The sequence below is a fragment of the Bufo bufo genome, chromosome 3 (assembly GCF_905171765.1).
Source record: "Bufo bufo chromosome 3, aBufBuf1.1, whole genome shotgun sequence".
In the NCBI taxonomy this organism is placed as follows: Eukaryota; Metazoa; Chordata; class Amphibia; order Anura; family Bufonidae; genus Bufo; species Bufo bufo.
In genome coordinates this window covers 94754231-94768571 of record NC_053391.1, presented here as the reverse complement: position 1 = coordinate 94768571, position 14341 = coordinate 94754231, and the positions used below count along the sequence as shown (strand labels likewise).

The 14341-nt window shown below is 42.2% G+C and overlaps 1 protein-coding gene across 1 annotated transcript; it reads left to right on the top strand.

Annotated features, from left to right (window-relative positions):
* Positions 1–2732: 2732 nt before the first annotated feature.
* On the top strand, positions 2733–4908 carry LOC120994644 (polyubiquitin-C-like). Its single transcript, XM_040423360.1, has 2 exons — positions 2733–2753; positions 3139–4908. Exon 2 carries the CDS (start codon positions 3145–3147, stop codon positions 4744–4746), a length of 1602 nt encoding a protein of 533 aa, XP_040279294.1. The 5' UTR covers positions 2733–2753; positions 3139–3144; the 3' UTR covers positions 4747–4908.
* Positions 4909–14341: the final 9433 nt, after the last annotated feature.

Genomic DNA, 14341 nt, shown 5'->3' with positions numbered 1-14341 from the left:
TTCATTCCTCCAAGTGTGTTCCCACATGAAAAAACACACACCTGTCCACAGTTCTGCTCTTCCAGTGCCTTCCAGACCATTTTCAGCCTCTTTGGGTACCTATTTAACCAAAAGTGGATTGGTCCTATGATCAGTGGTTATATATGTGGAGACCAAGAAAATTCTGGATTGGAGACAGGGCCTTAGCACTGGAAGAGCAGGGCTGTGGACAGGTCAATGTTTTTTTGTTCATTTGGACACACATTGGAAAGGAATGGGTAAGTTGTCTCCTGGGCCAGGCATCCCCTTTAAGCAAGTATGAGGTATGACCTAGAAAAATGAGAAACATATCTAATACAAAGGATTATTTTAGAGACAAAGGCATAATGGTTATAATTTATTACTGTATTATTGATGATGATGATAATGATGATTATGTCCATGGCCTCATCATATTTGTCAAGGATTTCTTCTTTCCTCTCTTCTTCCGAGCCTCTAATAATCACTAACATGGACTGCGAAATAGGTCACAGGCACATCCAGAAGTATAATTATATATTTATATCCAGGTATGTAAACCAGCTTTTACTCAGCACCACACCTACAATAAAACTATATTTACTGGTATGACATCATTGTATGCTCAGAGAAGCTATGTCATCTACTTAATATCATCACACTGTGACCATGTGCATCACATTCAAAGAATCAGCGCAGGGGTCAAAAAAAAGCTAAAATCAAGAGTAGGGATGAGCGAATCGACTTCGGATAAAACATCCAAAGTTGATTCACATAAAACTTTTTTCTAATACTGTACAGAGCAGGAGCAGCATACAGTATTAGAATGTATTGGCTCCTATGAGTCGAAGTTATTGCTCACTCCGTATAGTATTGAAACAAAGTTTTATGCAAATTGACTTCGGATGTTTCATCCGAAGTCGATTCACTCATCCCTAATCTAGAGCCATAAACAGGGTATAGACATTGAATAGCCCATTGAATAGCGGCTGTGCTACACATAGGTCATGTGACTGATCAACATGATGTCATCGGCCTAAGAAGATGCCACAGTGTTCACTGGAGTCCCTCAGTCTCTACAGCTGATCAGCACGGTGCTGGGAGCTGGACTTGCACCTATCAAATATTGACCTATCCTGAGGATAGGTCACCAGTATTCAACTCCTGGAAAACCCCTTTAATGTTCTTCAATATTGAGGCAATACATATATTTGTATAGTAAATGTGGGTGTTAAAGGACCATATTTAAGTGGCTAGTCCCTACTTCTCACTGCATATTTTTAGGATGGGTGTATCAGTTAACTAGTGTTGTGGCATCTCCATGATATGGATCACCGGGTTGAAACAGTCAGAAATCTATGGATCAGTAAGTGACTGTATATCCTAGCCACATATAATCACTTAAGGCCTCCATACGCATTAGAACATTGTTGGCTGAATCCACTTTTTTTGGCTGGGCTGGTTGACAATCTATTATGTATGTAGAGCTACAGACTCTCCCCCGACAGATGACATCAGGAAGGGGGGAAGGGGAAGATAAGAGTCGGCACATTGAATCTCAATGCCCGATCCTTTTGTTCTCCCAGGAGATAGGCCACTGGCAGAAGTGTCTGGTGGCGACTTTCTTCTCTCCCTCTGTTGAAAACACATGCATGCTTTGATGGAGCCAAGTATGCATGCATGGGGGAGTCGCGAGTGGCCGCTGTCTGCTGAACATTTGGCTGACAGCTATTGAAGGTGTATGGACAGTGGGCAACTTTAATTTAGTGGATAAAAAGCCTGTTAACTCAGTAATTTCCATATCTCTGGTGAATGTTGAGGGCTCCTGGCTTTTAAATTAACAGAAAGATAAGGTGCACAACACACATGCTTTGCAGTATTATTAGCATCAGTGGATTGTTGTCAGCCTACAGTAGCTAAGATATGATACTATAATGATTTACAGGACATAGCATTAGAGTATGGCCACATGTTCAGGTATCTTGTTACAGTTTTATACTTTCTCTCCTTTTATGATCCACTCCTGATTTTAGCTTCAAAAACTGCATAAAAAAACCTAGCTGTGTGACCATACCCTTAGGTAGCATGGCCTTCTATTCTATAAACAGGTTGCAGTCTGTTTCACACAGTTCAGATGCCTTTATTAATTCTGGTGGATCATGACTGAGTCTGACAGCTTAAAAATTCTGGTATCCACGTAGATATTATCAGTGAGCTCTAAGCAATTGATTCCAGATGCTAATGCTCAGACTTTGTAACAACTCCCAAAAAAAAACATTATTCGGTTGTGTCAATACTGGGACCCCTGTGACACAGAGATTCAGAAACCATGGAAGACAGAATCCCTGTGTCACACAGTGAATTGGTTTTACCGACAATGCTCCTCTTACTATAACGTATCTTTAACTTAGCATATAAGCAACAAGGCGTTGTCTAATAGCTTGCAATGAGCTCGTCAATCTTTTGCAGCCTCTTTTAAGCAATTTTTCATCATGACGAATGGATACAAGGAAGATATAATAACAAGGCGATGCCCTTTTTGGCAACTGATCATAAAGACTTATAGTGATGAAGACTTCTTGATTAAGCAATGACTACTGGATATTCCAGTCCTGGAGAACAGGTTGGTTTTCTCTTTGATGTCCCTAAGCAGTATATATACTTGCTTTCAGGTACAGAGTCCATCAGCTGTTTTCACCGCAGCTTAGACTACGGCAGAATCAAACGCTGGCTGACATTCCTCGGAGAGAAAGAAGGTATGTTACACTTAGTATTACACTAATGTGCTATTGTATGAGGTTTCCAGCAAGTCATGTCTGTAGAACAACTACATATAACATTTATATTGCTATACTGGCACTATATTGGCATTGTGTTACACAATGTTTTTCTCTGTAAGCATAGATGTCAGCTTGTCATGCAATATACACAGAGTTGTGATTGATGCAAAACCAAGATGTAGGACTTATGGATATTATCAATCTATCATTCCAGAAAAAATGCATGGAATCTATCAATTTTCACTTCATAAACTGCGCAACTTCCTTTATTTATTTATTTTCTGTCTTTTTTTAAATAAATCAAGACACTGGATGTGAATCTTCAATAATCTAATCCATCAATATTCATCTTAATTTCCAGGTAAAAATGCAGATCTTTGTAAAAACTCTTACTGGCAAGACCATCACACTTGAGGTGGAGCCCAGTGACACTATTGAGAATGTGAAGGCCAAGATCCAAGACAAAGAGGGTATCCCACCAGATCAGCAGAGATTGATCTTTGCAGGCAAGCAGCTGGAAGATGGCCGCACTCTCTGTGACTACAACATTCAGAAAGAATCAACACTCCATCTTGTTCTTCGTCTGAGGGGTGGTATGCAGATCTTCGTGAAAACCTTAACAGGCAAGACCATCACCCTTGAGGTCGAGCCCAGTGACACTATTGAGAATGTGAAAGCAAAGATTCAAGACAAAGAGGGTATCCCACCAGATCAGCAGAGATTGATCTTTGCTGGCAAGCAACTGGAAGATGGCCGCACTCTCTGTGACTACAACATTCAGAAAGAATCCACCCTCCATCTTGTTCTTCGTCTGAGAGGTGGTATGCAGATCTTCGTGAAAACCTTAACAGGCAAGACCATCACCCTTGAGGTCGAGCCCAGTGACACTATTGAGAATGTGAAAGCAAAGATTCAAGACAAAGAGGGTATCCCACCAGATCAGCAGAGATTGATCTTTGCTGGCAAGCAACTGGAAGATGGCCGCACTCTCTGTGACTACAACATTCAGAAAGAATCCACCCTCCACCTTGTTCTTCGTCTGAGAGGTGGTATGCAGATCTTCGTGAAAACCTTAACAGGCAAGACCATCACCCTTGAGGTTGAGCCCAGTGACACTATTGAGAATGTGAAAGCAAAGATTCAAGACAAAGAGGGCATCCCACCAGATCAGCAGAGATTGATCTTTGCTGGCAAGCAACTGGAAGATGGCCGCACTCTCTGTGATTACAACATTCAGAAAGAATCCACCCTCCACCTTGTTCTTCGTCTGAGAGGTGGTATGCAGATCTTCGTGAAAACCTTAACAGGCAAGACCATCACCCTTGAGGTTGAGCCCAGTGACACTATTGAGAATGTGAAAGCAAAGATTCAAGACAAAGAGGGCATCCCACCAGATCAGCAGAGATTGATCTTTGCTGGCAAGCAACTGGAAGATGGCCGCACTCTCTGTGATTACAACATTCAGAAAGAATCCACCCTCCACCTTGTTCTTCGTCTGAGAGGTGGTATGCAGATCTTCGTGAAAACCTTAACAGGCAAGACCATCACCCTTGAGGTGGAGCCCAGTGACACTATTGAGAATGTGAAAGCAAAGATTCAAGACAAAGAGGGCATCCCACCAGATCAACAAAGATTGATCTTTGCTGGGAAGCAGCTTGAAGATGGCCGCACTCTCTGTGACTACAACATTCAGAAAGAATCCACCCTCCACCTTGTTCTTCGTCTGAGAGGTGGTATGCAGATCTTCGTGAAAACCTTAACAGGCAAGACCATCACCCTTGAGGTCGAGCCCAGTGACACTATTGAGAATGTGAAAGCAAAGATTCAAGACAAAGAGGGCATCCCACCAGATCAGCAGAGATTGATCTTTGCTGGCAAGCAGCTTGAAGATGGTCGCACCCTCTGTGACTACAACATTCAGAAGGAATCAACATTACATTTAGTGCTTCGTCTGAGAGGTGGTTATTAGAGGTGAATACTGAAAATACACTTCTAGACATTGGAAACACAATTTTTCAGATGGTTTAGATGTCCTGATGTTTTGAAATGTTCACCTTCATTATAATGGTATAAATAATCCTATGGGTTTTCCAAAATGTAACAGACAAAATGTGGTTTTCATTTTTAAATAAAATTGTCTTACTAAAAACTTTAATTGCATTAATTTCTCATTCCTTACAATGAATTCATGTTATGATGTTATTTTTTGTCATTTACCACCTCATATAAGCTATTTTAGATTATTGATTACAATGAAATATCTATTTTTTGGGGGAAATGTTCCCAGTTTTGGAAAGTGACCTTTTCCAATAATCATAACATGGATTTTCAAAAACTTGTGTGTAGCATGCATCCACCAAGTGTAAGATTGAATGTAAATGAAAACATAGTGTGATATAAGGTCTGTCAAGTCAAATTTACAATTCTACTATGTTAAACTACTGGAAGGAAAGTAACCCCCATGAGGCAGATGGAAACTGACCCATATTAGGAGAAAAAATTCCTTCTTAGGCTCCAAATATCAATAGAATAAATCCTTGGATCAACATCTCCACCAAAAATCTAGTACACATACATAAGTTGTAATATATTTTTCAATAAATTCATCAATCCATTCTTAAACTTGTACAATGAATCAACCATTACAACCTCCTCTAGCAGAGAGTTCTAAAGTTCTTAAAGTAAAGAATCTCTGTCTATGACAAGGGCGAAACTTTCTTTCCTCTATACGTACAGGATGCCCTCTTTTCATGGTTACAGGGCTAGGTATAAATAGATAAATAGAAACATCTAAAATGAATAACTTCAAGTTTGATAACTTCTTTTGTTATTGCAATCTATCCATTCTCTTAAAGGGGTTGTCTCACTTCAACAAATGGCATTTATTATGTAGAGAAAGTTAATACAAGACACTTACTAATGCCTTATTGCCTTATATTGCCTACTTTGCATTATATACTGCTCATATCCATGGGTTATGACCACCATGCAATACAGCAGAGGTGGTTGTGCTTGCACACTGTAGGAAGAGGTGCTGGTCTCTCTAGTTGCTGGGACCGAAGAAGTGTGCGAGCACGGTGCAAGCACAGTCACAGCTGCTAGATTGCAGGGTGGTCATAACCCCTGGAAACGAGCAGTGTATAATGTAATGAAAAAAACGATTCAAACCAGCAAAGGAGGCAATATGGACACTCAAAATACATTAGTAAGTGCCTTGTATTAACTTTGTCTACAGGACAAATGCCATTTGCTTAAGTGAGACAACCCCTTTAATAATCTTGGTCCCCCTCAGGGTATGTATGGAGAGGGATCACCAGCTACGCCAGCTCCATATGTGGAAGGTGCCAGCTATGAAATATAGCTGACAAGTGACCACAATGACCAAGACTGGAGATAACTCTGATCCCAGTCATTTAATCCCTTAGATCACATGATCAATAGCTGCCGTGGAATTGCAACTGTTAAACCATTTAACGGAAAGAGGGGGCACGCTGTCCTCCAAACAGTACTGCCCATCTGTACCTTTATCCATAAACTTCTAGCAGAAATATGAGAAGAATGGCACAACATAGAGTCACGAGAAATGATTCTCCAGAATTGTTATAACATGGGAAATGCAAGTAAGTCCTAAAACAGACACTTTAGGAGAGGTGACAGCTCCTCTTTAACATCGGTAGAGGTGGCAGGGGCTAGCTAATCAGGGAAGCAGAAAGTGGGGTGCTGCTGAGTCAGACTCAGCTGTCATCAGTAGGGTGCAGGCACAATACTATTGAATGAATAAAATCGGGACCGTAGAGGGATGCAACTCACAGAAGCCAGCTCAGCAGCTCAGTGTGCGCAAATGCAATAACCAGCAGCAGGCAATAAGCGCTGTCCTCTTATACTGATGTAAGTGCTCATTGGTCTATCAGTTAAAGCGTCACTGAGCAGAACATGAGCACTTCTATCAGTATGAAGGAAGGTGAAGGTGCCACTCTAGCAGCCAGATTGTGATGCACAGTAGCAGCCTGGGACTGGCCCACAGGGGAATCCCCCGGTGGGCCCCTGAGAAAGGTGGGCCCCCAGTCCACCAGCACAGCATCTCAAATAACCTATATCAATATAACAAATGGGGAGACTATGCAGTTTATTATTATCAAAGATTCAGAAGGTTAAGGTATATATGGTCTGTAAGTCTGTAAGCGGGCCATATATCCCGGAGCGGCATTGATCGTGCGCACGGGAGTATACAGCATCATAGATTACAATGATGCTGTGCACATCAGGCCACCCGCGGGGCTATTGTCCCGCACTCATAAGATCATATGAGTGCGGGACAATAGCCCTGCGGGCGGCCCGACGTCCACAGCATCATTGTACTCTATGTACTCCCGTGCCCACGATCAATGCCGCTCCGGGACATATGGCCCGCTTACAGACCATATGTCTCGGAGGGCATACTGTCGTGTGCAAGAGGCCTAAGAATGAGAAACTCTTATGAAACAATAATTATTTTAGATGATATAAATATCATACTGCCTAAATTATTAGGACAGGAGGTAATACTGTATTTTTCTGTAACCCCAGTGTAACTGTAAGGGGCATAGGTATAGGGGGTGCAGAGGTAGTAGTTGCACTTAGACCCTGGAGTCCCATAAGAAAACAGCATTATTAGAAATTTCTCATTCTAGGTTGGGATATTCCTATAACCAGAAATATAGAATGGATCTTGTAAAGAAAGGCATTTCCTCTGACCCACCACTAGATGGCATTTGAATGTAAGAGAAAAAATTGAAACCATATACTACAAATTACCACCTGCTTGCAAGCGTTACAGTATCAGCCAGTAATCTGACCACGCAATCACATAGCCCTGCAGGGTGCACCCACTAGATATGTTTGCACATTACAAGACATTACAGTGTCAGTGAAGTGCACAGTGACATGATGGGATACGCCACGTGACCACTTAATCCATGCACTGTTCTCAGCGGTAGACAACTGAGGCCGGGGGTTGGCTGCGGCAGTCATAGGCCATTCTAGGGATTGTCTGAGATTTTGAATTAACCCCAATGGCTTCCTTCATCCTCTTGCACACTAGTTGTTTTTTTTTCAGCGTGCTTGATGAGGAACTCGTGTACATGTTAACCAGTGGGAGAGGAGGTTGTTGATTCTGACCCTCAGCATAAACAACTATTTTTTGAGGTTCTCCTAATTAATTTTTTGATGAAGACATGTGTTGTAGAAATATTATTTGTTGTAGAAATATTAATATTAGAAATCCGCTCTCATCAGGCTTTGTGTAAGGAAAAGGCAAATCTCTCAACCGCAGTCAGCCAAAGGTGTTTTCATGTTAAGTTCTGCTGAGCAACCCCCTTCCCCTGCCCAGTCTGTTTCTTTTATTTACTCACAAAAGGTGTAAAAGGGGCTGTCCCATAACAAGGATGCAGGAAGTGATGACATACAGGAAGTGAGACTTGTCAAAGGACAGGGGAGGGCATCAACGTGGCTGGACAGTGCAATGCACACACCCCATCCCTGTATAAGGAAGGATGTGTCATGTCCATTGTCTGATCAGCCAGGTGGCCGCCCATCCCCCATCACTGTCAGCATGGATCCCATTCAATACTGCTCAAAGTGACCAGTATCTAGTGAAGATCATTCTACTGGTTCTTATAGGTTTGAGACTATCTGCGAGACATTGCTACGGCTATTGTCAGTATACGGTACGAGCATAACGACAATTCAGATATGCATGTCTTAAAAGCAGATATGTATCCAGAAATTGATAGCGAAGCCGCAGCAGAGGTATAATATGTATCTCTCGTTATGCAGACTTCACTTCTCTAATGTGTATAGACATTTGAAGGGAAGAAGCCCAGTGCATTGCACTTAGTGCTCACAAACCGGCAAACGCCCCCCTACACACTGAGAACACGTCTCCAAGCCCATGAGAAGGTTTTCATACTGACGGTTTTACCGCTGGTCCCGATTCAACCCAAGTACCCTCTGCTAGAGCGTTCTTTGGCTGAATCCGACACAGGAAGACAGATGACAATCTATAAAAACACACACACACATCCTAAGATAAAATGTCTGCATAATAAAAATTTCCACAACACATGGCACGATTTCATGTATGTGAAGTTCAGGCTTTATTCTCATCCTTTTCATTAACACTATGCACCCTAGTGTGATTGTAATATTTTGAGTCACCAGAAACAGTTAAATTGCTTAAAGATAACATCCCCCCCCCCCCCCCCCCCAGCATGGAAAGACAAAGAGGATGTGTGACATGCACAGCATAACCCCAATGGTTGTTATGTTTGCACAATCTTAAGGCTATAAAATGAACCAGATTATTGTATGCAGTCAAGTCTAGAAAACAGCAAAAATAATAATATATCAGAGTCAGAGTGAATTTCCTGGGGGTCTCGGCTAATGGGGGGGTTACACCTTTTCTGATGGTCTACTTTGGTGAAAGCGTTAATGCCAGCTTTTGTAATGGTCAAGGGTAGTAGAGGGATAATCTCTAGTCCAGGGATCAGCAACCTTCGGCACTCCAGCTTCTGTGAAACTACAACTCCCAGCAGGCAAAATTGTTAGGCAGTTCTTCTAACTCCAGTAGAAGTGAATGGAGCATTCTGTGAGTTGTAGTTTCAGAACATCTGAAGTGCCAGAGGTCGCTGATCCCTGATCTAGTGTTTTAAGGTGCCACAAATGCTAATGCCTGTTTCCAGAGTAGTGTAGGGTAGTAAAGGGATGATTAATTCTACAATACCTGGCTGTCTACAGTAGTAGAGGGTTTCAATGCTTGGTTCTTTGGTAGTTTAGTGTAGCAAAGGGGGTAAGGCCAGGTGCCTGCTGGGAGAGGGATGGCTAGGGAGACAATGCTGCTACCTGTGGGTGAAGGAATGGTGGAGAATGGATACAATGCTGCTTCCAGTTTCATGCACTGTGGTATCTGGCACTGCTGTGGAGGTATTTTATACTGCCCGGTGGTATTTGGTGCTGTTGGAGGGATATTTTGTGCTGCAGTGTGGCATTTGCTTGGTGCTGCCGGGGTTTTATTCTGTGTTGCATTCTGGTATTTAATTTGGCTGCTGGGGAGATATTTTGTGCTGTATGGCGGTATTTGTTCAGCACCGTCTGGGAGGTATTTTGTGCCGCACTGTGGTATCTGGTGCTTCTGGGGAAGCATTTTGTGTTGTACTGTGGAATGTGATGCTATTGGGAATGCAATGTTCGTCCTTCTTGATCACATGATTAGGTGTTTCTATAATTCACTTTTATTTTCCTTCTTGTGTTGGTGATGTGGTTTACATATGTAAGGGGGTGGCAAGTGTAACATCCCAGAGTATGTCACTAAACTCTCTTCGCCCAGCTTCATTATGTTAAGATGTGAATGTGTTAATATCCTATGTAGTCTGACATTGTATTTATCTGTATTGAATATATTATGCTGTGATATCCATGTACACCAGCAGGTGGCAGCAATATGCAGATAGTCTGTAGGAAAGTTTAGTATACCTAGACTGGAATATACCATTCCAGGCTAGCTTCCCCCATCTGAGGAGGAGTGGAATGTTCCCAGATCCTACTTCAGAGGGAGGACAGAAAGTTCTAGGCAGTGTACCAGCCACCCCCTGTTGGGGTAGGCTGTGTGAATAGGAGCTCCCAGAAACAGGGATCCCAACAAAGGATTCAGGCCTAACCTGAGGCCCAAAGCAACATTCCCAGCCTGAGTTCCTTACCTCAGCTGGATGACAAAGAAAGCAGCCAACTGCAGAACTTCTAGATCTCCAGGACGAAACCACCATTCCCTGCGAGCAGTCCTGTAAGTAACAGATTCCAAATACAAGGAGAAGATAAGTACCTCCATAGCTAGTCAGGCCCAAACCAAGGAGAACCCAAGACAGAGCAGAAGACAGATACCTGCCAGATCTATAGGCGTATGTTCAGATGCAGAATATATAGATATAATTCCTGCCACATATTGCCAACACCTGCTGGGACCTAAAGACTATTGCTGTAATACTGTATGGATCTAAAGCTGCCTCTTATAACATCAAGTAAAGACAAGTTGGACCCTCTTTTCTGTGTGGAATTCCATCATTCCTCTATTACTCCTATTTACAGCACTCAATTTTGTTGCATGTGAGCCAGGATACAGGAGTCCAGCCATACTACAGGTAGGAGACACCGTTGACACAATACAGAGACAATATCCCCCTCTGGCATTCCTAACCTAATACGTGTGCTCATACCATCTTAAAGGGCCCTTTTACAGTACCTGCGCAAGCTGCAACTGGCGTCACGAACTTAATTACACCTAAATCTGACCCACTGCATAGCATGCCCACTGACCCAGTGTCCTGCTCATTGCACAAGTGCTGTGACCAAGTAAAATAAAATCTAACACAGCATGCGTTGCACACCACTGCTTTTCTGGGATATTGGGCAAGAGGTGATATTATTCATGAACTGGTGAACTGGCTGCCTATTAATCTCAGTCTAGCCCAGCCAGGTTCCATTGACGTCTGATGTGTCTTGTTTCAGTGACAAAAAACTTAGTGTGATTATCTCATTATGATGAGAATGTATTTTTATCTCTCAGAGTCCATATAAATCAATGAGGAAAAACTCCATGTGCAGCACAGACTTATTGCTGACCATTGGCGTCATATTCTGAATGTATTCATTGCAGAACCATAATGAAGCCCTGAATATGACGTCTGCTTGGGAATAATTTTGGGCATTGGCATAACAATCGTGGACGCAGGAAGTGCAACTGCATCTGGCCTGGAGGGCAAGGGAATCCCTGAGTGAGTGTCGCATTCAACTGGATCCACATCTTCAGGATGCAGATCCAGCGGAAAATGATGGCGGAGCAGAGAATCATTAGCTCCCTGCTCTGCCACTTCCTCTAGTAAGAAATCAGCTGCTTTAGCCCTGTTGCCTGCCAGAGGCTGGACTTACGCAGAAGATGTCAGGTGGCAAAATGATGTCACTGCATTGCGCCACCAGCACATATTATTAACAAAGACTTCAAAAGGAAAATTTGTATTGTGTGTAGGAAAATACAGGGGAGAGATTTAAATTATATGGAGGCACAAAAAGGGGGCATTACTACCGTATAGGAGCCAATGGGGCATTACTATTATATGGGGGCACAATGGGGGGCATTACTATTGCATTTGAGGCACAATGGGGGGCATTACTACTGTATGAGGGGGGAATTACTATTGTATGGGAGCACAATGAGAACATTACTATTGTTTGGAGGAACAAAAAGGGGGCATTAGTACTGTATTGGGGCCAGTGTGGGGAATTACTATTGTATGGGGGCACAATAGTGGTATTACTATTGTAATGAGGTACAGTGGGGACATTACTACTGTGTGAGAGGCATTAATATTGTACAGGAGCATAATGGGAACATTACTATTGTATAGGTGCGCAATGGGGCACAGTAGGTGCATTACTATTGATTAGGAGGCATTACTTTTGTATAGGAGGACAATGGGAGGAAATTACTATTTTATGGGAGACATTACTATTGTATTGGCGGACATTACAATTGCATAGGGTACAATGGGGGGCATTGGTATTGCATGGGGCCAAATGGGGGGACATTACTGCTCTGGCATAATGGGGACACACAAGGGGTATTATTCCTGTATGGGGCACAAAAGGGGAGCATTTTTTACTGTTTGGGGTAATATGGAAGGTAAGTGTATAGGTGGGGAATAGGCAGGGAGGACACTGGAGAGAAAGGAGCCAAAGCTGTTTGTGGATTACACACTGCAGACATGAAGAGGTTTTCATGGTGGTCTGTGCTGGATAGAGAAGAAAAGTGAATGATTCCCGTCATGTACTCAGTGTACTGCAATCACTTATACAGTCTGCAGGACCTATGTACAACTGACATTAAACACCATACCATCACTGGTCAGTTTGGTTCTAGTACAGTGTTTTGTTTTTTTCCAGGATTAGTAGGGTGGTAATATTCAGTCACTATGTGGTGGTAAATTGTCATCATGGTATGGTGATATTATCTGACCAAGTATTATTGGTAATATTGGCCTTGGTGTATTACTCTAGTTATGCCCTGTTTTGGGGAGGGTAACAGAACTATGGGCAACATTGACTTTAAATTCTGCAAATTGCTATTATTCCATTGCATATTGGATATTACATAGGATACCTGCATGGTGATCAGCTCCCTATCCTGAATGTAGTTCTTAATGTAATGTTTCATTGTGCCCTCGTCATTTCTCCTATTGCATTACCACAATAGTGACATTCATTTACATTTTCCCCAAACATGCAAACCTGATTCTAATCTCTAACTTTTTTGTTATTATATTATTATTATTATTATTATTATTATTATTATTATTATTTAATACTTACAGGTATATAGTTATTTCAGGTTTCTATTCTGAGTGGTGGTGGATATAGTGCTGAATTTGCTTCTGCCTTATGGCTGGTACAGCAGCAACTGAAACTTATGCTTAATTCAGCTTTATTGTAATTCAATGTCAGCCTGACCTTACCATGATGTTGTAATCAATAGACACATATAACTGCTCAGTATTCCACACCACATGCTCAATTGACTTGATTTCATTTGCTACCAAATCTTAGCATATTGAAATTATGAGTTTGCAGCATTACTGCATGACTATAATATTGTAATCCCAGTTCTATTGTTAGAGGCCTGGCCAATTCTTCCCAGGCGACCATTGTTTCTGAAACTTAAAGGGCATCTGTAAGTAGATTTGTACCTATGACACTGATTGACCTGTTACATGTGCGCTTGGCAGCTGAAGACATATGTGTCGGTCCCATGTTCATATGTGCCCCCATTGCTGATAAAAATTATGTTTTAATATATGTAAATGAGCCTCTAGGAGCAACTGGGGCGTTACCATTACACCTACAGGTTCAGCTCTCTCTGCAACTGCTGCACCCTCTTCACTTTGATTGACAGCAGTGGAAACATCACACTTCGCCCTGTCAATCAAAGTAGAGAGGGTGCGGCAGTTGCAGAGAGAGCAGAACCTCTAGGTGTAATGGTAACGCCCCCGTTGCTCCTAGAAGCTCATTTACATATATTAAAATATAATTTTTCTCAGCAATGCGGGCACATATGAACATGGGACCAACACAGATGTCTTCAGCGGCCAAGCGCACATGTAACAGGTCAGCCGGTGTCATAGGGACAAATCTGCTGACAGATGCTCTGTAAATATACAGTGCCTTGGAGGAGCCAAATTCTACTGAATGTATCTAAGACTAACCCTCATTTAGTCTGATACAGCTTCTTTTCGGATGTAAGCAGAGACAGTTTTGTGAACATTTGGGCAGGGGGGCAGCAAGTAAAGTATGCAATTTTTCACAAAAAGTTTATACCCCAGTACTGTCAAATAATACTGCAAAGAAATTCCTGAATAATAGCTGCAATCAGAATCCAAATAAGAGTTCCCATAACATTGTCATATGTAGCCCATATAATCAGGGGCTACATATGGCAGACCATGCGACTTCTATGGGGCCCAGGGCAAGAGGGGGCCCAGTCT

What these genes read in the sequence shown, in the direction of transcription:
- LOC120994644 (XM_040423360.1), top strand. Translation starts at nt 3,145, where the DNA reads ATGCAGATCTTTGTAAAAACTCTTACTGGCAAGACCATCACACTTGAG.